Source organism: Strigops habroptila, chromosome 2 (genome assembly GCF_004027225.2).
Source record: "Strigops habroptila isolate Jane chromosome 2, bStrHab1.2.pri, whole genome shotgun sequence".
Lineage (NCBI taxonomy): Eukaryota > Metazoa > Chordata > Aves > Psittaciformes > Psittacidae > Strigops > Strigops habroptila.
The window spans coordinates 15,582,153-15,608,292 of NC_044278.2; the positions used below are offsets into that span (position 1 = coordinate 15,582,153).

The 26,140-nt window shown below is 37.8% G+C and overlaps 1 protein-coding gene across 5 annotated transcripts in view; it reads right to left on the reverse strand.

The window, feature by feature from the left end:
* Window positions 1-4,149: 4,149 nt before the first annotated feature.
* The window catches only part of ZNF654 (zinc finger protein 654), a 37,651-nt gene continuing 15,660 nt past the window's right edge, over window positions 4,150-26,140 (reverse strand). For 2 of the 5 annotated variants that reach the window (XM_030471531.1, XM_030471533.1), the window contains exons 2-7: window positions 23,220-23,355; window positions 17,719-17,921; window positions 16,824-16,963; window positions 12,081-12,222; window positions 8,069-10,382; window positions 4,150-7,675 (exon numbers count right to left, since the gene is read on the reverse strand). In XM_030471531.1, the coding sequence (XP_030327391.1) occupies window positions 7,668-7,675; window positions 8,069-10,382; window positions 12,081-12,222; window positions 16,824-16,963; window positions 17,719-17,921; window positions 23,220-23,355 (2,943 nt within the window). In that variant the 3' untranslated portion in view covers window positions 4,150-7,667. Of the gene's footprint in view, window positions 7,676-8,068; window positions 10,383-12,080; window positions 12,223-16,823; window positions 16,964-17,718; window positions 17,922-23,219; window positions 23,356-25,196; window positions 25,279-25,618; window positions 25,735-26,140 lie in introns of all 5 variants that reach the window. The other 3 variants (XM_030471532.1, XM_030471529.1, XM_030471534.1) reach the window with 3 other exon arrangements.

Consider the following 26,140-nt stretch of genomic DNA (forward strand, 5'->3'; position numbering starts at 1 on the left):
AAAGCCCCTCCCCACATTTCTTGTAGGCCCCCTTTAGGTACTGGAAGGCTGCTGTAAGGTGTCCCCATTGTCTTCTCTTCTCCAGGCTGAACAAGCCCAGCTCTCTCAGCCTGTCTTCACAGCAGAGGTGCTCCAGCCCTCTGATCATCTTCATGCCCCTCCTCTGGACTCACTTGAGCAGGTCCATGTCCCTCTTGCGTTGGGGGCCACAGAGCTGTACACAGTACTCCAGGTGGGATCTCCTAAGAGTAGAAAGGGAGAATCCTCTCCCTTGACCTGGACACGCTCCTTTTGATGCAGCCCAGTATACGGATGATTTCTGGGCTGCGAGCGCACACAGCCAGCTCATGTTGAGCTTTCCATCAACCAACACCCTCAAGTCCTTCTCAAGGCTTCTCTCAATCCAGCCTCTGCCCAAACTGTATCTGCGATTGCCCTGACCCAGGTACAGGACCTTGCGCTTCGCCTTGTTGAACTTCATGAGGTTTGCAACGGCCTCCCTCGCAAGCGTGTCAAAGTCCCTCTGGATGGCATCCCTTCTCTCCAGTGTATCAACCGAACCACACAGCTTGTTGTCACTGACAAACTTGCTGAGAGCGCACTCAATCTCACTGTCCATGTTGCTGACAAAAACGTTGAATAGTGCTGGTCTCAGTATCAACCCCTGAAGAATGTCACTCCGTCACTGGTCTCCACTTGGACATTGAGCTGTTGACCACAACTCTGAGTGTGACCATCCTGCCAACTTCCTACAGAGCGGGTGGTCCATCCCTCAGTCCAGGTCTCTCCAGTTCAGTGACAAGGATGTCATGCAGGACAGTGTGAAATGCCTTGCACAAATCCAGGTAGATGATGTCTATTGCTATTCCCTTATCCACCAATGCTGTCAACCTGTTGTAGAAGGCCACCAAATTTATCATGCGTGATTTGCACTTAGTGAAGCCATGTTGTCTGTCGCCAATCACCCCCTTATTTTCCACGTGCCTTCGCATAGTTTCCATATCCCTGAAATATCAACTATCCTCTTACTTTTACAAGCACAGTGCCAAAGTCAGGCACTGAGACAGGAAGTACTGGATTGAATGACACTGATAATTAGGAATATAGCTTTAGACAGTGCTAGATGCTGCTCCACGTCACACAGGCACTGCTCTGACACCAACAAGACAGCACAAATACATCCAAGGCTATTTGCATTGGCAGGAACTGAACTGAAACATTAGTTACAGGCCTGCCTTTTTTCCCCCCTTCCTTTGAAAGCTAAGCAAATTAAATGAGAAATTACTGACTACAACACAAGAAAAGACAAATTTTAGTGTCATCTGTAGAAGTAGTTATTTTATAGGGGGGTACAGTCATAAACTATAATAAGTTAAGGATATTTACATACTAAATGACACTGGCCACTGCATTACCTTATTTTACCACTACCACCCTACACTGTATTTTCCAGTAAGTTAGCTTACAATAATTCTGATTATGCTGATGAAGATGACATGTATGGCCTGAAAGAATATATTCTAAAAATGGACAACAGTAGCTAGTTAGAGTATGAAGCACATTCAGTTTAACCGTACCTCCTGTTCAATTACATTACGTAACCTTGAACTGATATTTTATACCTCCGACCTGCCATTGATAACTTTTTCTTGCGTAATTCTACAAATCACAAAAATAGAGTTCCCAGTCTGACCTTTTCAACATATGAAATTCAAGTATGTACAAAGGTATCTGCATACTCAACAGCCAGAAAATTGGCATTTGTCTTAAACTCACACAGACTATTTCAAGCACCTCGTTGAGCAATTTGGTCTATCAAGCTGCTTCCAATTGTTAGGTGCTTCATTCATCCAGGAACCTTAACCTCAAAGCTCAGTACTTCATCCTCACAATCCAGCTGTGTAACACTGGACACCTAACTTCCCCTGCCCTGTTTTCTAGCCACACAACCCATTGCCAAGTGGGCCACTAACGAGAAAACTTACCATGCTGCATTGGGCTACCAACTTCGGGGACAGTTCTACTGAGAAATTGTTACTTCTGACATGCTAACATTTCAGGCAAAGGAATTAAAACAATACCCAGGGAACAAAAGTTTACATTTGGTATGTTAACGTATTTTGCAATGAGTTTATCGAATGGCTTATACATGCATTGCCATTTTGATAAGTATTTTGCCTGCAATGTGCATATACCGTAGTACCTAGGATCTGAGAACCCTTACCCTTATGCCCAAACTTAATAACTTTCTTAAGCAAGGGCCTTGTCAAAATTACACAAACTAGAAAATAAGGTAACTTTGAAGTTACACCAAAAAAAAAAAAAAAAAAACACCATTCAAAACTTTGCAGAAGACAGTTAAAAACTGCTGTCAAATAACACTACGAATTTACAGACTGTGCGTAATAAAACTAAGTAATCCAGCATTTTTGATAACAGTATTGAACTTTTTGAAGCCAAGTGAAAAGCAATTGCAGTGTCTTTATCTCTGGACTACAGTATTCCATCAAGGGGACTAAACAAAGCAACAGAAAACAAGCATATCACACCAGAGGTTACTATCTCTATTAGCAGCAGCAGCAGAAGCAAACACAGGCTCATCAAGTGGAAAAACTGAGGCTCAGCTCTACGTACTAGTGCCAGCACATCTTCCTAAGAGGTTCAGGCCAGCATTTGGTACTTGTAATGCAGACCTACTGAGGAGCTTCAGCAATTTTATGATGGAGGAAGAACTCAAATAACTAGAAACAGTGGTACGTCAAAACTGCTGCATCCAGACTCATCTGCAGCCCTAAATGGGGCTTTTGAGTCCTTCACACAACAGCTTAGGAGTGGCTAACATCCCCACATTTTGAAGCCACTGCCCCCAGCGGTAAACACCATACAAGCCGTTAAATCAAACATGGATCTGCTGATTTCTTTAAACAGCACATAAAAATTTCCTTGCAAGCTTTATTCCTCTCAAGCCCTACCACCTCCACCTCTGCCCTGGCAGCCTTATGCTGCTCTCCATATGCATGTTACAAAACACTGGACCAGCCCTTTCTCATCAGGTCAATCTTCACAGGCCTGTCCTGCCCGGAGATCCCAGGTGAGCAGATTCCCATTACCCACCGTGTTCCAACTGATTTCCTTTATTGGGGGAGCATACCATCCAAACAATACACTATGCTTGTAAATTATAGGTATATGCACTAACTACGAAGCCTGTTCCAATGTATGTGACTAATTCATCTTAAAGTTGCCAGTGTTCTGAAGATGGTCAGAGGCAGTCAGACTTGAGGGGTGCACTGCATGGTGTCTAAGGTTCGGATCTGATGGAAGCTTTTTTCTGCAGGTGTGTTCCTCACGCATCCCAAACTGAAGACCAAAAGAGCTATCCCTCTCCCTCACACACAGGCATGCTTCTCTCTTCAGCAGTTACTTGTAAAGAATCTGTAGTAATACTATGCTTTTTTGAGGACTTCTTGAACTAAGAGGTTCCAAATTTACGAGAGCAAGTAGTTAGCTAGAAGAAAGAAAAAGGGAAGTGAGGCAGGGAGGGAGAGGCAGGAATTCTAAGAGTTCTGGTTCAATTTCCTCGGTAACCCTGGGTAGTCTTGGATCTACTTCACTAGATTTAATCTATTCAAATCCAAATATCCACACCTGGTCACCTGGAACAGCAAGATGTGGCAGCTTTACACAGATGCTGTGCAGCAATCATATACCAAACATAACACAGTAACTATAAACACTGCAGCAGTATTTTCAGAGTGATTTCCCAAAAGACAAAATCAATTTCTATCAACAACAAAGACAATGTTTTATTGAACAAATCTATGTACAGTACAAAAAAGTTTTTAAAATGAAACACTACTGTTGATTTATTGCAGTTTGATGGCTCAGTTTTAATTTGTACTCTTATATAAAATGCAAAGTAAAATAATTTAACATTCAACAAGGAAGCGCAAATTTCCTTTCTTGCTGAACCTGTAACAGCGTTTTACAAATTAAGAGTCCCAAAATGCATACACTGCATTTAATCAGAAAGGTGTTATACAGTACCAAATAAATTAAGAAAATAGTAACACTACCACCCCTTTCAGTCTTTTGTCCATAGCACTGGTGTTAAAACAATAAAAGAAATGAGTACAGCTGAACCTTCAATGTGATATTAAAATCACAAAGTTTAATGTTATAAATTATCCAAACTATACAATTTATATAGTTTTAATGAATATGGCTAAATAACCAAAGTACCAGTGACCTTTCCCCACAGATATGACCACTTTCAATCTACTTTCAGTACTTTTTTGCAAAAGGTGTCTACCAAGCGGCAGCTCTTTGAAAATTAGAACTTACATGACCCTTACAGTGAACTGTGATCGGGTTAGAGTAGACAGTCTTAAAAGGAAAGTCTAAATCCAAGTTACAGCCACCTGGAGGAATGTTATTAGAATACAATTATCAGCAATGAAATGCAGAGACTTTGATCCAACAAAGCTCCTAAGCTCATGTGTAACTTCAGGCAGCTTTAAGAGATTTGCATGCTCCCATTACACATGTACTTCCGTATTTATTGAATCGAAGTGACACATCTTGAAGAAGTATTTCCAATGCTTAATGCCTGGGTGAAAAAAACCCTTTCAATTTTAGATTTGGAACCTTTTTCAGCTCTAGGAGTTGCAGGCTTAATGTAGGGTAATACTCAACACACTTAAGAACCCTTAAAAAGCATGTAGAGTTATCACCCACACGTCCCAAGTATCTCTTAGCTCATAATTAAAGTTGCTTAATACTGCAACTATCTGAGAATACCAACAGGTATCAGAGAGTAGTTTGAATGAAATGCAATGTCTTTTGAAGTAAAAATGATTACTCAAAACAAAAATGTTACCACCCACTTGCTACTTCAAGTCAATTCAGTGTATTTCTGACAGGTGTTAGGTGATGCTGATGTCCACCTACAGAAGAGTTCAGTTTTCCAGTTCTCCAAAGTGTATATACTGAACACATAGTATAAACAAATGGTGGTGTCCAAGAAAAGCATCTTTGAACAAAAATTAGTTTAATGCAGGTACAAAAAATTATGGTCACAGTTTATGCATGTACATAGATGCATTTATCTACACACTTAAAGAAAATACAAGTCTCAATCATGTTTTTAAAGCATCTTCAAACACATGGAGCTCCAGGAAAAGGCAAAAAAGCACCAAAGATTAAAGGTACATTGAAAAGACTTTACACAAACATTTTTGTAATATCTATTGACGGAATTTTCAGATTCTTTAAACTGTAATACTTCAAAATTAGCTTTTTTTCCTTTTCAAATATATTTAAGCAAATTTAACTAGATTAACGATGTTAAGCAAAGAAAGGGGAGCCTGGGAATTTAATATAACTCAATATAACTGGGTCCTTAAAAATTAATTGAAAGCAAAAAAATGTGAAAGTGCATTTGACTGATAAGGTCCCCATTTAAAACTTAATTTTAAGTTTTAAAAACTTTTAATGTATTTATACATGTAAATATATATATAGTGTGTATATATGTATATATAATGAATGATGCATTTAAATCAGTTTTTTTGCAACTGCAAAAATAATTCTTTGGTGCCTCAAATGTCACACAAATCTCAAAGTGGGCCAGTCATAGGTATTAATGTAATGCACACATACCTGTGATCATAATTTTATAACCTTTTATGTTAATCCAACTCAAAGTTAAGGCAAGAATGTTCTACAATTCAGAAGAGCATTATTTTGATTTTGCATTCTTTTTACCTCCCGGGCGGGGAAAAGGAAACAGAATTAACGCAAATATCTGTTTAATTTCACAGAGGATTATTAGCAGAGGCATTACTGAACTATTAAGTTCCAGAGCTACTTAACAGCCTATTTTACAATGAAACTCTTAGGTTTGCAAGTGTGAGCCATTGCTACAATGAACAGATCTTTTATGTACCTCTTGATTTTTTACTCATTAGATTTTACATATCTGTTGATTTAAGCAAGTTGATCATCTTACTATGCCATACAAGCGTGGTGATGAACTATTTGGTAAGCAAACTAGCTGAGCAGGAATAGTTGGTTTTGGCTGTCCTACATTTCTGTGATGACTCTGCCAGTACACACCAGTTTTTACCACTACACTTTCCGTGCCTACAGTCACATTAAATTTTTCAGTTACCCGCATAGAACAGGATCCCAAATAAAACATTTTTAGGTGGCAAGACAGTGTAAGGTAAATTAAATCAGCACAGTAATTAGACAACATGCATGTTTGCCACACCTCTGTTTGGGGTGGAAAGACCAAAAACTACAACAGCACCTTTCTGGTTTCCAAATGTTCTGTATTTCAATGTTACATATAGAGCTGAATGATTCAAATTTCCTGTCTTCAGATTCTGATTGTTTCTATGAACAATGAATTTTGGATAAAGTGCTTAACATTTGAGCTAACACCTTCACTTACTTCTGGGAAAGGCTATCTTTTCAAGAGATGCTATTAGATAGGGTCATAACATGTCTTAAGGTTGAGTCAGTATGTATTTTCTCCCTTCCTCTAGACAGTAAATAAGTAGTTACAGTACTGAGTTGCAATCCACCACCATTAAGCAATATCACATGTGAAACAGGCTCTTCCTGATCTTTTCCAACTTGACATGTGCTCTGCTTTTGTCTGCCCTTTCCCTCCCCTCCCTTTTTAAAACAGGAAGCCATCTCAAGTTCTTTTCGGTCATACAAACAGCTGAAGGACCTCTGTATTTGCATGAAGTTAGTTTAACTCTGCTCTGTAATGCAAGCTTAACCCCCTTCACATTCTGTATTTGTTTCAATCTGCTTCTGTTGACATCCACGCAATCTGCACGTCTACTGCTTGTATTAGTCTTCCTGCACCTGTAACAGATGTTTTACAGGACACTCTTAACACACACCTTTACCATAGCCTTGCAGAGGGCTTCTCTTCCACTGTGCATAACTTTCACACTTAGTATCACATTAATTGACTTTTCCTTGCACACTCTGTACTTCAAGATTTTGGCTATTTAAGCATTCCATCCATCTTAGATTTCTTTCTACATTCTTCTTTTTGGATTCTAAGTTTATTAAATAAGCTCCATACTTTTGGGCAGATAATGGAATCACATACTCAAACTTTGAAAAAAGAAGGCATGGTTCTCTACACGTTTCTTATCCATATTACACTAATGTAAGACTTTCTTGAATGATTCCTTCCCAGTTCTGTGGATGGATACCCTTTAACCACATATTTTCCAACTAAAGCAGCTTTCAGAATTGGCTGGCTTTATTTCCATAAGGCAATTAACACCTCTGCTTTCTCTGCCTGCTCAACTGTATGCCTTATTTTCCTTAAACCTTCATGCTAGAAAGACTGTGCCACTAAGCTTCAATCACACATTGGAAATGAATGTGGCTTTTCGGATAACTGGTACTTTGGGGATTTTGTAGCAACCTTTCTGGACTAAAGACCTGCAGAGCTCCTATTATTCCTCTGTGAGTTTTGTTTAGAAAATGTGCTTTGTCTTTATCAAGGTCATGTTTTTCTTCAGTAATTTGAGACTGCTTTATGATTAAGGCCAACTGGGAAACAAACTGATGCTTCTTCATGTAGTGTTTTCTTACACCACTCCTCGTTTGATACATTTTCCCACAACATCGAATCAGGCACCTGTAAAAGAGAATGCACTGGGATCAAAATGAAGACTAACCAAAGTAAATCATTCCTTAATCTAGAACACTGCTTATGTTTTTCAACATGTTTAGTTTCAAACTTGCAAGGAAAGACAGACTCAATTAGCCCATTCTGTTTTATGAGAAGCCTTTTCCATTAGAGTTGCCTAACAATTCTCACTACCCCTTTCTTATTCTAAACAGCACATTCAATTTGAACTTCCAATTTAGCACAGTGTTGTGATATAATTGTCTAAGTTCTGGCATACTACAACTGCTTGGAGGTTACGTCCGTCTTATCTATTCCATCAGGTTGCCTGTTTTCAAAGACCATTTTCTGGTTGGTATTTACCTCCAAAACAAACCAACCCAGAAGGAATGTAAGACTTACTTTCGTCATCTGAATCGAATCCAAAGAGCGTCTGACACTTCTTTTGTGCAAGGTGAGCCTCAAGTGCTTCTGAATTACAGTAGATGGTCAAGCAGTTGCCACATCTAAATCTTTCTGTTGATTTGCTACAAATTTTATCTTGTTCAGAATAAGCATCTACTTCATCAGCCAAAATTTTTCTACGTTTTGGCATGCTAATGTAGCGTTCATCAAGGTAACTTGGAGGCAATGGTCTAACATACGGTTTTGTTAAGATGACACCATATGAAGTATTCTCTGTTGTTGGATTTGGTTTAGAAGGTAATTGCGAGGCACCAGCATTATTTTGTGGTGTATCAGTACAATTCTGTAAAACTGGTAACACTGACCCATTTTCTGTCCTTGTTTCATCTGCCACTCTGTCCAAAGGTACTTCTGATGACTTTGATGATGTTTGATCTACGTCACTGTGCCCATTGACCAGCTGGTCACTAACAGCATTACAGTTTTCAGAATTTGGCTGTAACACAGGCGTCTTTTGGTCTGTCAAACTTAAAACTGTAGTGCCACCCTCAGATGAACTTTCATTTCCATTATGAATTACATTATTTGCTTTCTTCTCAACACTTTGAATGTACGTCTTTGGTTCTGTAGAATCCTTCCTTGACTTCCAAGTTGGAATTGGTAAATCTACAGTTTCTTTTTCATTAACAGATTCATCATCATCTTGGAAACTACAAAGTTCTGAAGGATCATCTGAAGACTCTTTTTCACTTGCATCTTCTGAACATTCTGGTGTTTTATTTAAATAATGCTGAGCCTCATGTTCATACAGCAAAGGGAGCTCCTCAAATAGCTCACAGCACTCTGCAAAATTGCACTGCGCTTTAAAAATACTATGACTTTTTGTATGTTCTGCAAGCTCTGTTGACAGCTTAAATCTCTGATTACAATTAAAGTGTAAACAAAAGTAAACATTTGGATACACGTGTCTCTTCAGGTGGTCTATAAAATGTTGGGAATCAGCAAATTTTCTCTGGCAGAACCGGCATTTTCCTTTATTCCACTTCATTATATGCTGCTGCACCTTCAAATCAGTTGGATGACTTTTTCTTGCATGTTTATTGAGGAATCTTATCTTTTTAAATATTCTAGCACAACCATTAGCAGGGCACTTAAAGCTTCCTTCCTCATCCATAGCATCAATATCTTTTTGAGAACAAAAAGCTCCATTCACTTTATGCAGAATAGGTGACTCTTTACTGGAACTGTCATCATCTTCAGGCAAACTTTCTGTACTTAAAGCATCAGGAACATTATTAAAACAGCTGTCACTACTATTTTCAGTAGCATCATCCTGGTCACTTAGATGGTTTCCCACCACAAATACCTGTTGTGTGTTCTGCTCCTCCACTTGGACCACTTGGTCAGCACTTGCTGCTCCTGCAGTCTCTGGTTCGTTATCTTTGGAACCATCAGAATTCCCATTTTCAAGAGACGGAGTGACATCAGAACATTCTACTTCATTAAGAACAGAAGCCTGTCGACCAGCCTCAAGAACTGCAGCAAGATGTTGCCTTTCTATCTTCCTGACATGATTCTTTAAGTGCTTCAGCATAAGTCCTTTTTGCCTGAACTTTCTGGAGCAAAGTACACAGGAAAAACTGCCTTTTTTTTGGTGAGCTTGTGCATGTTTTACAATGTGACCACCAAGAAATTCCTTGTTGCATATCACACAGCGGTGCCTTGGTACAGTTTGATCTAACATTTCAGATGCCTCAAGAGCTTCATCGTTCTTTTTGGCATTACCTTTGGACTGGGCTTCAGAGAGATCTTCTGGGTCAAGCTCCCCATTGCTTACATCTGTTAAACAGACACGCTCATCACCCAGAGCCCTATACTCCGTTATCTTCTCTGTATTTGCAGTAGAGTTTTCCAGTGTATTTTCACTTATGCTAACAAAGGCTTTATCCCCCAACAATGCTAAACAATTCTGCTTGATCATCAAGAAATTCCAAAACTCGGGATCAAAAAACAAACCTTTTTTCAAAATTGGAAGCAGTTCAAAACGTACACGGTTTTGAACAGAACTAGTGCACTCATTGTATTCTTCATCTGCACATTTATATAAATGTTCAACAGTGTAGTAAGATTCCAAGGTGCGCTCAAGAAAAAAGACTGAAAGAGCACAAATTCTGAGGATCTCTAAGTCATTTGGCAGAAAATGAGCAATTGCTTTATAAATAAGACTTTTCATGTTGGGATCTTCACGGAGGTCCAACTGTAGGGCACAACCACATATCTCAACACATATCTGAAGACCATCATCACCAACCTGCAGAAAGGAAATCACAGTAAACATAATTATAGAGTATGCATAATGGCATTTTCCTTATGGGCTTACAGAAGTCTACAGCTTAAAAAATAAAAGAATCAGATTCACGGGGGGGGGGGGAGGGGAAGAAGAGCTAGTATAAACAATGCCCAAACATTCCATGTATTTATACTAATCTACGTTCAAAACAGCAGTTCAGAAAGCATCCTGCTAGCAAATTTCACCTAAAGGCATGTACATTTTAAAATAATGCTCAAAGAAGACTATGAAATACAGGCACAAAAATGCCCCAAAATAACATCTGCTTTGCACTGAAAGCTATGCAGTTACTATCAGCAAAGCTTCAGATACTTTTGCCATGTGCAGTACTGTAGTTAAAAGACAATTAATTATTTGGGCATATAAAACAAGACTGCAGCAAATCATATCTGTTCTAGCAGTATCCTCTGCATCTTCATTGCTTAGGCTGTTTCACACTATAATTGGACAGTTACTCTATATTTTATCCCTGTTCTAACTCATTTGACTTGCATTGCATAAAGATACAAGCTATATAATATTGCCCTCAATTTTGAACAATAACCACCACAGAAACCTTAACAACCCATGGCCAAGCATTCTAAAAGGCTTGAGTCTTCAGAGTGACTGACTATCCTTTCAATGAGCAGAATCCCTATTCCACACTTCAGGCTGCAGGCGCTCCCATTCAGATGGATGATCAGAAACATACTGCCCAACAGGTAGCAGATTAATGTAAAGAGTTTCAGGCACTTCAAAAATTAATACCCACCTAAACTTAAATGTGCATTAACAAATACATACAATGCTCCATATGTAGTAGGTTATTAAAAAAATATGATCATTCAGATGAACATACAAATAAAAGTTATTCATTTCACAAGTGTTTTAGAATACATACTGAGATTAAAATCTTGAACAGCAGCAAATCACTTAATTTAGAACCGTACAGCAGCACCCGTGACAAAATACTTTATAATTCCCTTAGGGTACAGCACATGAAGGAGTTCTGTGCAGTCAGGGTAATGATAAAAAACACATTTGGAAACAACTTGCATGCCTGTGTGCAAAATATTGCACGTGACATCTTTTGCACATGTTTGTATGGGACAGTGTAAGCCTAACACGCGAAGCATGAAACACAGCACACTTTTGTGAAGCAAAATTATGTCTTCTCCTGTTTTAGTCTAGCTTTTCCTTTATGTTACATTAAGCATTTCTTCAGATTTGGTTAAAACTGGTGAAAAGATTCAGAACTTGACGAGGGTGAAAGGCAGATAAAATGGCATTATGCAAGTCCTATTTCCTTAAGGAGCCAGGCTAAGGATCCACAAAACAAACCACCGAATCTTTCATATTTACTCCATGTATTTACTATTAATTTTCCCATTTATTTCTAGGGGATGACATTCCTCAAATTTACTACAGCAGAAAGAAAAAAAACTTAGAATTCAGTAAAAAAAAAAAAAAAAAAAATCCTTAAAAACACACAACAGATCAAGGACAATCATAATATTGATGTGCATTATGGAACTTGACAAATTTTTAAGGGAATATTGTGTTCTTCCCCACCCCCTCTTAACTTTGCACAAAAAGTGGCATTACACAATGTAAACATCACTCCTCTTTGGTTACAAAAAGAATGGGGGATAGGGTAAAAAACAAACAACCAAAACTTACTTCATCTTTAATGACTTTCATGAAAGGGAAAATTACTCTGACATTTGTTGCAATTCTTAAAAGCTGGTAGCACTGGTCGACAAATACTTGTTTTGATGGGTTAGATTTAAGCTGCAGTTTACTCCAAATGAAGATCAGGTCCCTATAAGTACAGAACAAAATATTTCATTAGATTGAGTTTTAGAACTCTATCACTAAGCATGATGCATTACTAAGAACAACTATTTGCACATTCTATAACTAAAATTATATTTGAGGGTGTAATACCAAACTAATTGACATCACGACTGTACACAAAGTGCACAATGGAAAATGCAGCTTAATTACTTGGTTAAAGCACTCAGGGTATCTCCTATCACTGAGCCAATTAAATATTCAACAAAATATTAATGTATTCAGCTTAGTATCAGAGAACTGCATAATAAAATCAGATGCTACAGCATCTAGCCCTTAACACCACAGGCAATAAATGTCAGGCTGAACAGCAAGCTCTATGTGCTCTTGGGATTAAGTTACTTTCAGTGCAAGGATAAGGAGTCCTTCAGGAAAAGAAGTGTTTGAATGTGGAAAATGGGAGCGTTGTAGAAAGCTAGCTTCTAACACAGTCCACTGACAGCAAATATTGATGTTCTCCAGTTGTGCGGTTTACAACATGACTTTCTTTTCTTACTGCTGTCATCACTGCTCTTTCTAGCCAACAGCAGTTACATGAAAGCATCAGTTTCTACAGCTATTGACGCATCTCTCTGATCTTCAGTAAAATAGCATTTCTGACTGATACAAGGAAACGTAAGAATAGATTGCTAGACTCTGCAGCAGAGCTCCTGCACACGTAATGTGTTTAGTCTATAAAATATAGCTAATTGAAATTTTCGGCCTGTAAGTTCTATGCATTTTAATTCAGAGACTTGGAAAAGGCAACTGGACTTAACTTTTAGTTATAAGAAAATTTGCCAGCACAAAGATTTTACATGGGAGTAGATATAGTCAGGACTAGGCAGAAATCCCACCATAATGTTACAATGAAAACAGGGGACCAACTGACTTCCATTTTCTGAAGGAAGACGCTTCTTTATTCCACCAGCCTCCTCCCTCAGAAAACACTAACGCAGCTACTGACAAAATATTTAACTGATCTTCCAGAGTCTCTAGTCTCTGCGAGATACAAATCAGACAAACCTTTTGAGATTACGCTTGTCTAGTGAGGTCAGTGCCAGCATGAAGGGAAGTGACAGAACTGCCTGCAACAAAACACCAACTTCGCTTTTCAATTTAGGACAGCTCTACAATTCTGCTTGACATTTTAAGGGCTAGACAAAAGAACTTCATTGTTTTCTTTCATTCAGAACCCAAGAAAACTGAAGTCAAAAGACAGATCAAGCTTACATGGGGAAAACTGTGAAAAGGGAGTTCTATAAGCAGCTCTACCCACAAAAAAATCAGTCTTACAGGTTTTCTAAAGATACAAGCTGTTCAACTCTGCCTTTACCAAGCTAAAATCAAAACGTCTGAAATCTTTACAAACTTTACATACAAGTTTGAAACTTCTCGCACCAAACCATTCAAAAAATTCAGTTAAAGTCTCAACCTGAAGTACAGAAGAAAGAACTGAGCATTTTTGCTGTTAAGTTACCAAAATTAAATACTACAACTTATTCTCTATTTTGCCTCACACCATTTCAGAGCAACCCATTTCAACACTAATCCCAGGGAAACTGAGAAAAGTCAGATTATTCTTCTGAGAGATTAGTGGTTAAAATGGCTTGTCATGTGTTCAGAGAAGCTGGTACAAGGGAAGAGCTGAAAAAGGAATGGAGAAAACTAAAAGGAGAAGGAACAGCTCTGTGGTGAAGAACAAGCTGTTAATTCAGTTTAACCACCATGTGACTAGACCCTGATGTGAAACAGAAATCAGAAGCATTTGAGATATTTCTGTGTCACTGACCATAACACAGATAATAAACTTGAGATAATGTAGGCAGGGGCAGTTTTCCATTTGCTTGGTTATTATGGCACAGTAATATGGTATTTAATGACATTTACTTCTTGGACAGTCTAACTTTGTTCACATTGAGGCCTGTGCTAAAACTATTATAGACATGCATTGGGGCAATTTAAATTGTTACTGGAAGATCACAAACCTCTGTAACTCTTTACCAGAGGCACCCAGCCTGTTAACCCCCTACAAAATACCACAAAATACAACTGTGTGCCTCCATCAGCAACATAAAAGAACAGGTAAGCCCGCCCAGCCTTAGCTAGATCTAAAACTTTACTACTGTTGACAAGAAGAAAGTCTATCTTTCCTTGGCTATAGATAGCACACTTTACCAAAATGTTCTCCAGTTCACAAAAATTACCTAAATGTAAAAGACTTAAACATGTGGGAAAAATTCTTTGACTTACTGAATTTACTAATTAGGAAGCACTTGAAAACAGACAAAACAGCATTTAAAAATTGCCTGGCAGAGAAGGCAAGCCATTCTGCTATGCTTGTTCTATTGAAATCTTGGCTGTCTTCCTGAAGAGACATCACTTACTGATACTAGAAAGTCGTTAATCACTGAACTCTTCTCTTACCAATACCTTGTAAACAAATGTCTCTAGTCAGATCAAGCCCAGCTTGCTTTGTGCTTCATTTGTCAGTGGGCTTTCACTTCAGAAAAATAATTCTGATCATAGCTTATTCTTAGCATCAATGAAAAACAATAAGAGCTTTGTGACAGAGCTGCTTAATCTTCCTCTGAGATAATATGGGGCTAATGGTTTCACCTTGAAGATTTCATACAGGTTGCTTTGCATGAAGTGGTAACAAGCATCTGCTATTTACATCTTTATAATCTATTTTGATGTTTATCTTTGCTAGTAGTGTTTGCCACTAGATGTCTGCTAGATCTGCAATGTCCTCAGTTCCACACAAGGCAAGATGATTCATGCTGTGCCGAAGACGTTAAAATCTTCTACATGATGTGGATCAATTTAACCTGGCTCCTACTTCTTCAAATATTTGAATTACAGTGTAGACATGCCTTCACAAGCTTTGTTCCAGTTTACATTATCTAGTAAGCATTACGTAGAATTCTCTTGTTGGGTTTAAAACTGTTAAGGCTCAGCATCTGTAAAGAATGAAACAGCTGTTCTAGTTGCAGAGACGTAACTGCTCTGAACTCGTTCAAAGATCCTCAAGTGCTATATTTTGAACAGAAGATCAAAATACTAAGAGATGCAAAAATGGTTTCCTTGATAAACAGGTATCAATCAGTACTTTAGTCTCTTTTGGAATTTCATTTCTGACATCCACTTTGTCAGAACAAAAGGACAGACATCTTGTTTTGACTAGCAATTTTAAAAGTGGCTGATGCAAAACTTTATGATAAACTGGGTTAAGAGCAAGGTTAACATCTAACTACAGCAAAAGATATAAAAAGTAGGTTTGATTTAAAATGTGTTTCTTAAAAGACTGAATCCCCGAAACAGAAAGCACTAACCATTAGTTAGTAACTAACATGTATCTAATATGTGTAAGTTACATCTGCAAATTTCCCAAGAAGTAAGAAGTCAGGAGATGCAGCATTTGGGCAGGAATCAGCGAAGTTGGATTCCATTCACAAACTATGTACCTTTTTGGTTGAACTTCTTCATCTGTCCTATGGGGACAGTCATGTCCACATTTTCCTGGACAGACCGAATGAAAATTAACACTAAGTATTGACAATATATTGTATTATAAATGTATGTTGATCACATTTCTAAAGGTTTTGATGCAATGCAATCACTTATTCAAACAGCTAAGAAAAAACTTTATTAAGAAACTAAACATTATAATTTCTGACCTTCATTACTTCCTTGAGAAAAAAAGAAAAACAAAAAACACGTCTTACTTCTCAATTCTCTGAAATCTGGGAACCTAGACACCCGATATAGATTCTAAACTCCATATTAAAATTAATAAGCTTAATAAGATCTCTATTGACTGAAGAAAAAGAAAAATGCTTCCTGACTAAGCTTTTTTTCTTCAACTATGTAATCAAACAAATTAAGCATACTTTATCAAGGAATGCAGGTGTTACTTTAGATACAGAAATTATACAGGCTAAACAGGAGGATTATCTTCCTTAGCCATCATTCAGTCCTCTGAATGATGAAATTTGTTTTGACAACTCTTTAGAAAACGCTTCTAAAAACACAAAAACATCCAACTATCAAGATGATTTAGTGTGTACGAAGACATTATTACTTAAATGTTTTCTAGAGTACCACCATTTATTTTATGGCTCTATTTATGAAATAAAAGCTGCCATACTAAGTAGCACATTTTCAGAACCATATATTCTCTTTAGACATATTACCCCCTCGTTATTATAAAGCAGGACTAGCAGGACATTTAACTAGCAGGACAGAAAAATATCTGCATTACCAGAGAGCCTACAGTCTGCATATTGTTACACATTGCTAATAATAAAGGCCATACTTGTAGGTATTTACAGCCTAAAGTATGCGAAGGCCCACCCTTCTGTTACTTTGAAGCAGTTAGTGTGTTATGTACCATGTAGGCTACCATTGTACATGTTTGTGTGTAAAAAGGCAAGCAGGCATAACAGATGTAATAGGAATGTTTAAAAATCACGTTAGAATGTTTCATGTTGTATTCTAAACTTGAGTTACACCTCAAAGTAGATGTGTCATTTTAGCAATAAGCATTTGTTATCTGCTAAGCTGCTTCACCAGAAATAAAGTATTTACCATATACAATACATGTCCCCATTTTGAAGCTGAGGGACTAGGAACGATTCACATAGCTGTAAGGCTAAGGTAGTCTTCCCTTCTTTTTCAGTGTTGCAGATGATCTCAATTCCACTCTTGCAATCAGTCCTCAACAAGTGCTATACAATTAAAATAAAATCAATTTAGATAAATTTGCTAACATGAAATAAAACCCTATCAGACCTTACTATATTAAAGCTACTGAAAACTTCAGGAATTGCTACTGACATAGGATTTCTTTGGAACAGCTTTTGTGTAGGTCTGTAAATGGAGATTTTGGAGATATTTATAGAGTTCTTTCATATTTCTTAGAGCAATGACAATCGGAATAATTGTCCAAGAAATTAAAAGACTACACAAAAGCACTTTTTTAGCATGACGTAGCTTGTTCTCAAAACAAGGTTAGGAAAAGCAGTGTTATCTAGTAAGTGCCATCAGTGGTAAAGTAGGGCCACATTCAGCTAGAGTGTCATTTTACATATGGGGGCATCATTAAAAAACCTTAAGGCTACTAAAAATTTGTAACATACAGAACACTGGACTGACATCAGTAAGGCTCAAGTGCTTTTACTGAAATAATAGTCAATAGTGAAATCGTCAATATACTGAAGTTACAAAATATTAATGACTCAAGTTATTTAGGGACTATATCTAAAGTAAACTTGACCAAAAATTTGTATCTAGGTCAACAAGATTTGTAGGCACTTAACATTTAACTTTTCAAAGCTTAAGCAAGCACTAAGTTAAGCAACACCAGTGTAGTTGCCTCATTTTATGACATTTGGTTCTACAAAAACAAAGTTCCATATGCTCCTCTTGACAACTTGTATACAGCAAGTACTTAATTAAACAAATGTATACTGACAAACAATACCTCCTGGAATAGCTGATCTTCTAATGGTGACATATAAAGACAGGTGAAAAGAGCTTGATGGAAATACAGATCTTTACTGATATCTGGATGATTTATGCAAGATTTGATAAGAGCCATTGCCTCAGGGATGCGTTCACAGGCAATAAGGTATCTGGCACGCAGTTCAAAGAACAGTGGATTTTCAGAGCTTAAATATTTGTTAACTGTACAGAAAAGAAAGATTTAAAGGCAATTAGAATATGAAGTCCAAACAACAAATATATTTAAATGTAATGTTGTTTTTAATAGTGCAATGTCAACAAATAATATATAAAAAAGGCTCTGCTAAAGAAGCTATCAAATATTTAAATACCATCAAGAATCTGTCCTTCTGCTTGGAAATAGAAATTGTTATTTTTCTTACACCAGTAATCTAATTCCGTATTTTATTTCTAACAGATTAACACAAGGTGCTGCAAAGGATTAGTAAAATATACACTACATAGAAGCAGATATGAACATTTTCGAGAAAGCAAATTCCCTCCTTTCTCAGAACTTGTATCTGGGTGATTGTCAGAACTATAGGATTGACATCACTTCCAAGGCTATAATTATAGATATTTAAAACAACTCAGGATACTCATTACCTATTAAAATGGAAGACGTCGAAGTGATCAAAAAGTTAACTACAATTCATATGCTGTTGCTTTTAGTAGTTTTGAACACTTTGATTTTGCTGGTGAAGTGGAAAATACACTTTTTCTTCTTCTAAAACTACTAGTGGGCACAGTTCTTACATCTCAATCCTTAAATACCTTTAAATTCTAAGCCCAATTTCTGGAAATCTGTTCTTCAGATCTAAAAGCTAATCTTAAAGCTAACATTTGAATGAAAACGTTTGTACTGAGATACTCAAAATACTTAAAACATTTAAATAATTGGGAAATTATGAAATACATAAAAGACATGCTTGAGATCTTTCACAGATCATAGAAATTCTAGTATCTCAAGATTAAAATATCATTCAAGACAACAAAATACAATAATGCTGCTTTTATTTTGAGAATTGTTTGCATCTTGTCAAGTAAATGCACACTCTGAGGTGTCAAGTGTGTTAACATTAATGTAATGTATTGGACAATATGGGCTGATCTTCCTGTTATAGTCTCAACAGCTACCTTAAGAGTTAGAACCCCATAATTTCTAGTGCATTCCCTGTAGTACTACTGTACACTGTTGCATAATAAAGAGATTGTCAATTTAAAGTCAACAAAGGCTGAAGTGAGCCCAGGAAGTTTATACCTTAGAGGGAACATGTATTAAGAAAATTACAAGCAACTTAAAAGTAACACTTAATAGGATTAAAAACAAAAGTGGTTGATGAAAACCACTATCTGAGCAGCCATGTGATTCCCCCCCCCAAAAAAAAAAAGATTATGTACATAACAAGAGTTAAACTTTTTTTTTTTTTTTAATAAGGACACCTGGTTTAAAAGACATTTCTTATGATCAGAAAAAAGGATTTCTGTAGTATCTTTATTTTTATGCAACCTAATGACATTATATGCTAATGAACACTTAAGGAATATTATTCAAGGTGATAATAAGGTTTGTTAATAGATGTACCATAAGGTCCACCATAAGAGAAAATCTCATTCCCACTATTCATTAGCACTTCTGGGTATAAATTTAGTAAAGATGACTGAAAGAAAAGCCAGTGTCTAACAGCAGTCGTTAACTGCAAGAAAAAGTGATTATATGGAAAAATCCTTTAAGCCAATGCCTCTCCTTTGGAATTAACATAAATAAGATAATAAACCTCATCACCGGTTTCAAATGCAAACATTACCCAATAGATCACTGAATATTCACACTGAAAAATTAGGCTGGGAATACTTAGCTTTTATTAAGTGCTGATGTTAAGAAAATGCTGCATATCTAACAACTGGTTGCATCATCCTTTTCACTCAAATGGAGGAAGACTGCAGACTACAGTACAAGTGATGCCTCTCTAGAAACACGGTAGGAAGGGGAACCCCAGAAACTACAGGCCTGTCAGCCTGACCTCAGTGCTGGGGAACATCACAGAGCAGATCATCCTAAGTGAGATCATAAAGCATGTGTGGGAAAATGGGGGGGATAAGGCCCAGTCAGCATGGGTTCATGAAGGGCAGGTCCTGCTTGACCAACCTAATGTCCTTCTAGGAGAAGGTAACCTGCCTGGTTGATGAGGGAAAGGCTGTAGACATTTGTCTATCTGGACTTTAGTAAAACATTTGACACTGTCTCCAACAGCATTATCCTGGAGAAATTGGCTGGGTTGGAAACTGCCTGGATGGCAGAGCCCTAAGAGTGGTGTACATGGTGTCACATCTAGTTGGTGCTTGGTCACTAGTGGCGTCCCTCAGGGCTTGGTGTTAGGGCCGGTGTTGTTCAATATCTTTACTGATGATCTGGATGAAGGGATCAAGAACCCTCCGTAAATCTGCAGATGACACCAAGTTGGGTGGGAGTGTTTATCTGCTGGAGGAGGATAGGAAAGCTCTGCAGAGGGATCTGGACAGGCTGGATTGATGGGCTGTGGCCAATGGTATGAGGTTCAACAAGGCAAAGTGCCAGGTCCTGCATTTGGGCCACAACAACCCCACGCAACGCTACAGGCTTGGGGAAGAGCGGCTGGAAAGCTGCTCATGGAAAAGGACCTGGGGGTGCTGACTGACGGCTGCTGAGCATGAGCCAGCTTGAGCCCAGGCAGCCAAGGCGGCCAAGAGCATCCTGACCTGTACCAGCAATAGTGTGGCAGCCTGGCCAGGGCAGTGATCATCCCCCTGTACTGGGCACTGGGGAGGCTGCACCTCGAATCCTGTGTTCAGTTCTGGGCCCCTCACTACAACAGAGATACTGAGTTGCCGAAGTGGGTCCAGAGAAGGGCAACAAAACTGGTGAAAGGCCTGGAGCACAAGTCTTACGAGGAGCAGCTGAGGGAACTGGAGGTGTTTAGTATGAAGAAGGGAAGGCTGAGAGGGGACCTTATCGCTCTCTGCAACTGCCTGAAAGGAGGACAGAGAAAGGAGGTGGCTGGTCTCTTCTGCCAAGTAACAAGTTCATAGGACAAGAGGAAAACGCCTCAAGCTGCACCAGGGGAGGTTTATACTGGATATTGGGAAAAATTTCTTCACTGAAAGGGTGGTCAGGCATTGGAACAGGCTGCCCAGGAAAGTGGTGGAATCACCATGCCTGGAAGTGTTCAAAAAACGTGATGAGGCCATTAGTGACATCGTTTAGTGGCGAACTTGGCAGTCCTGGGGTAAAGGTTGGACTTGATGATTTTAAAGGCCTTTTCCAATCTATGATTCTATGATTCTAAGTTAACTTGTTAAATCATTCTCACTTTCTGTGTGGGAAACTCGCACCTCAGTATGCTCCTCTGCTTTGTAAGAATCCCACTTCTGGCAGCACAATCTCCCAGGGAAGGTTTCTCCTACACCCTCCAACGCTGTTTTTAAAGAGACTACAAGTTCCAGCTACACCACTGGCAGGATCGCGCTCTCTCCCCATCGTGGAATGCTCTCTTTTCCCAAGGCAGCATTTATAGTTCTTCTAACCCCCCGAAGCAAAAGACAACTGCTAACTACAGTAGCATTTAGCCAAATATGTGATACATTCAAAACGGCTTGGGGAAAATAACAGCTATTCCTGTCCAGCATGTGTGGTGCTTTGCTTTAGAGCAATAGATCCCGACCATCAGCTTAGAAGCTAATTAGCTGCTTACACCTGAGTGTACCTCTGTCTACAATATTTTCTTCTAAATGTTCACAGCAGGCTGCCTTATTCTCCCTAATCTATTAGAAGTTTATTGCTCCTATGTTTCAAGTCTGCTATTTTTTTTTTTAAACCCAAAGACTGCTTTCCTTTCCAGCCACCTCAAAACAGAATGCAACGTCTCAAAGTATACAATTCATGTAAAAACAGACACAGCGAGGTTTGTCTTGGCCTGAGCTTCTCTGTGCAATTAATGAATCAAAGACAGGATTATGCAGTTCACACAGTACATATTTATCAAACTGACTTTTGCAGGTAATGGTTGGTGATTCAGCAATAACATGTAGTTTTCCTCATTTAAAATACTGATCCCCGAGGGAACTATATGGCCGGGTTTCAAAATATACACCAAATATACACCAAATACTGCTAGCCTAATAAGCAGCACAGAATGTGTTCTTTGTGTAAGACTTCAGAGGAATCAGATTTTAGAAGAAGTGAGACAAGAAAGGAAGAACTTCCAAAAGGTATTATCTAAAATGTTTGTGATCACAACCAAGACATGTCAAGGGGATATCAGAAGATAAAAGGAGGGAAAATACCTCAGCAAAGGGGAAGGAGATGTGGCCTACAACAAAAGGAAACAAAGTGATCATCTACTGACAACAGGCAGTGTAAAACTAAGTCCCCAAACTGTTATCCATCATGCAGAGGCTTCATGATGATCAAAGGAATCATTAAAGGACTAAAACAATTTTTGCTAGAGAGTTGGAAATTGAGCTCTAACTTCAGATCACAACTACCAAAAATTCTAGAGTGTTATGTGATGCAGAACAAAACAAGGATAATCTTTGTTTTCATTTGTTTCTGTAGGTATTTGACTAGAAGTTTATTAGATATATAATATAAATCACATGTAAACTATTTTGCTCAAGCACTTGCTTCACGAGAGAGATAAAACAAAGACTACACACTTATGTTAATTTGCTAGCAAAATACTTTCTTTGCTTAAGGAGGCAGCTCACTCAGCTGTTGTGACTTTATAGTCCTTTTCCTCACTCAACAGAATGAACACATTGTCATAAACACAGTAATGAACTAGTATTTTTTATCACTATCAAATATAGTCCTCTGTGAACACTGCTAGCAAATATGTTGCTTAAGATGTTAGTAAAGACTTCACTGTAGATTGGATATTTTTCCCCTTGTCAACTTTCATTAACATTCCAGTAATTTTGTCTTCCACACACTGCCTCTTTCTCCTACTCCCAATTACAGGAATTACATATACATAAACAGAAAGCAGCTATCAGGTGTAGTCACAGGCATCATTCTAAACACAATGAAGAAAAGCCACAAGCCCCGGTATTAACAACTTACAAGAAAGATTAAATGAGCCCAAGTACCATGAATACAGGAACACATATCAGGTCCTTCCTTGATCATGCTATTTTAGTAGCCTGAGGTCAAGTCACTCTCCATGCTCTTTCAGTTTACCTATATTTGGTAAACTCATTTTATAAGTAACTGCTCAGTAGCCTCCTGTATCTCAATAATTTGATCTCTACACTGTAAAAGTAGACTTAAATTACTAGCAAAGAAATTAGTTTTCTTTCAAATAAAAAAAGGCACCTGTACATTTTACTACAGAAAAATAGTTATGTGCAATGCCAGCTGACAACACCTGACCCTAATATCAAAAAAGCATAATTTAACACATTTTCCATAGTCTAAAAAAATTAACTTAGTATATGAAGTACCTAATTCCTGTGACACAGGCTTTGCTTTAAGAATTGCTTGTAATACTGGATCCTCCCATGGTCCACCATCTCGGATGATTCGAGTTACTAGTTCCAGGTTCATATTTCTGTATCTACTGAGAAGGTTCTGACATTCCTACATGTAAAAAGAAAATCGATTAGAAAGAAGGAAAAAAAAAAAAAAAAGTTGTCTAAAAATAAAGTTAGGTCATCCAAAAGATACAAGAAAATCCAAGCATGTTTTAGCATTTCCTCAGTCAACAATTCAAGCCACAAAATCTTTTCTTGACCAGGCCTACACAAAACCCTAAAGCAACAACTTATATTCTCTAAAACCAGTAATACACAACTGTGGAAGCCAGAATGCAAGAGCCTGCCATTTGCATAACAATGTAAAACTGCCTTTCCTTGAATTGGAAATATTACTGGCACACGCTGTAGAAGTCTTCACCTCATGCTAGTCTGCACAGATTTAGACATGTTGCCGCTGGATTTGTGATCCAGTGATGGTGTCTGAATTCTATGAGGGAAAAACTGAATTAAGCCATGTGAGTCACCAGCCCTCAAGCAACCATTTTTCTCCAAATCTCTATGTCATAGAAATTATGCTTGCCTAAAATAATCCAGCATGTTTTAACCATCCATTATTTTCACATATGCCAAGTTCCCCCCATCCCTCCACGCACCTTATATTTGCTGGTAAAAGTGTCAACATTAATGTAAATCAACAGTAGAATTTTAATCACAAAAGGTATCTAATTTTAAAACAAAAAATGCAGCTGAAGAATGGCTTCTATGCACATACAATTAACTGCTTCACGCAGGCTTTTTTTCTGTAAATTCAGTTTCAACTCCGTTTTTTCTTTTGTATTCAGATGAGTATGTTTGAAGGTAAAGAATGGTTAAGTAACTGAAGCAATTAGTTTGATTACACAACTGATTCAGAAATTCTTACATAGAAAATTGCGTAAAGATCTATTTTAATACATTCATTGCTTAAAAGTCAAGGCAATTGAGAACTGTAATATAAAAGCACAGAGAAGAAAGCATTATACGTCAGACTTTTTGCTTATGTCTCTCTCGTTCATAAGAAAGTTTATGAAACGTGCTTATTGTGGGTCTGCCAAAATGTCCCATTACTCTTATGCAAGAGACCGTACTCATTCCTGAGGCTGCTAAGCCAATTCCTTCACCCCATTCTTCCACCAATTCTAATCTAGCACATAATGGCTGCTGGTTTGATAAATAAGGTAAGTAGTGGTGGCACATTAAATTGTAGCAGCAGTAACAAATAGGTATCAACATAAAAATAACAAAGGAATAGCTATTTCTTAAACTGCAGTTCCATGATCAGTATTAACAAATGAAAGAATCCTGTTGTTCATCTTTTCTTTCCCTACACAAAGTTTCCTCTCACAGTGGCACAAAATGCTTGTGTTCCCATGCAGTGAACTGAACTCTGAAAATCAGTCCAAAAAAACAACCCCAAACAACTTATCTGGCAAAAAAGTGCAATTTTTTTAAATCCAGGCTCATTTATCTAATGTAGTTGTATATAGCCATACAAAACATTGTCCCAGTCCAGTCAAGAGTACAGCAGTTTCAAACAAGTTCATGTCATGAACTGGTGTGCAACACTGGATTGCATTAAGCTCTAATTAGTATAAACAAGCAAAGCTTCCCTCTTTTATATGGGAAACACCCAAAATATGTCTTTAACAAGAATGTTATTATACAGAGAAGTACATTTTACTTAGTCCAAATAGATTCAAATAGCAATACTAACAATAAACATACGAATAAATGGCTTTCCCTTCAAATACCCTTCCCTCTTTTTTGGAGGGGTACAAATGTAGCTAAACCAGCTACCTTTTTTCCCTATAATGGCATGTTTCCCCCAGGTTATATATCCACGAAAACTATCTTTACATGTACTAAAATAATATTAAAGGTTTATATGAAAGTAGGCAACACTACCTGGATTGAACCTAAAATATCTTTCAAAGGATCTTCATAGAACTCATCCTTTCCAAAGAACAGCAGCAATTCAAAAAAACTCCTAAAAAACAGAAGTAGTGACAAGTCAAACTAAAAGTGTTCACTGGAAAAATGAAACTACTGTAAGTCTATTACTTTTCACAGCACTAAAAACAAAATTAGGACTTTCATAAGTTGTAGACCCGTGACCATGCCAGAGTCACTCTAAAACACTTGGCTAATGCCCACACTCTCTAAATCAACTCAGATTTCAAGAACTTTATGTTGGTCTGGTATTTTGTGCTGGATTTTGGCAGTTAAAGACTTCCCCCCACACACCTCAAACACATTTTTCATCAGGCATCTAGTTGCAAATACAACAGTTTATACTTAAGCACAACTTAAAATCCCTTCTGCCACACCTTTTTCATAAATTTGAGACATTTAGACTCACAGTACCTGCCTGATCTTCTCCCTCAAGAGCTCTTATGTGCTCCATACTGCTGCTCCCCATTCACCATTCCAAAAGTGAACCTTCCTGAAAAGCCCAAGCAGTTGTCACATATGCAGCAATTTTGAGGAAGAAAGAGGACGACTGTAAAATGACTATAGGACACAGAGTTTATATGGAGTTACATTCAAGGAATAGTAACTTCATGTGAATGCTGATTCCCAAGAATTCATATTTTCAAGTATGATAAGCACCTTCTACTAACACATTCTATTGCATTTCAGTCTGTCTTGACAAAATGCCCACTGAAGTCTCTGTGAAGATGCAGGTTTAAAGGTGCTATTTATTTAATATTTCCAAATAAAAGCCTTTTACCATTAATTTCATATTTCCAAAACCAGCTTTTGAAGACGACTTTCAAAGAGAGAGCTTTTGTGCAAATAAGCAAATGGAACTACATTCATTTTCTGTATGGCATTCAAATGAATTGATA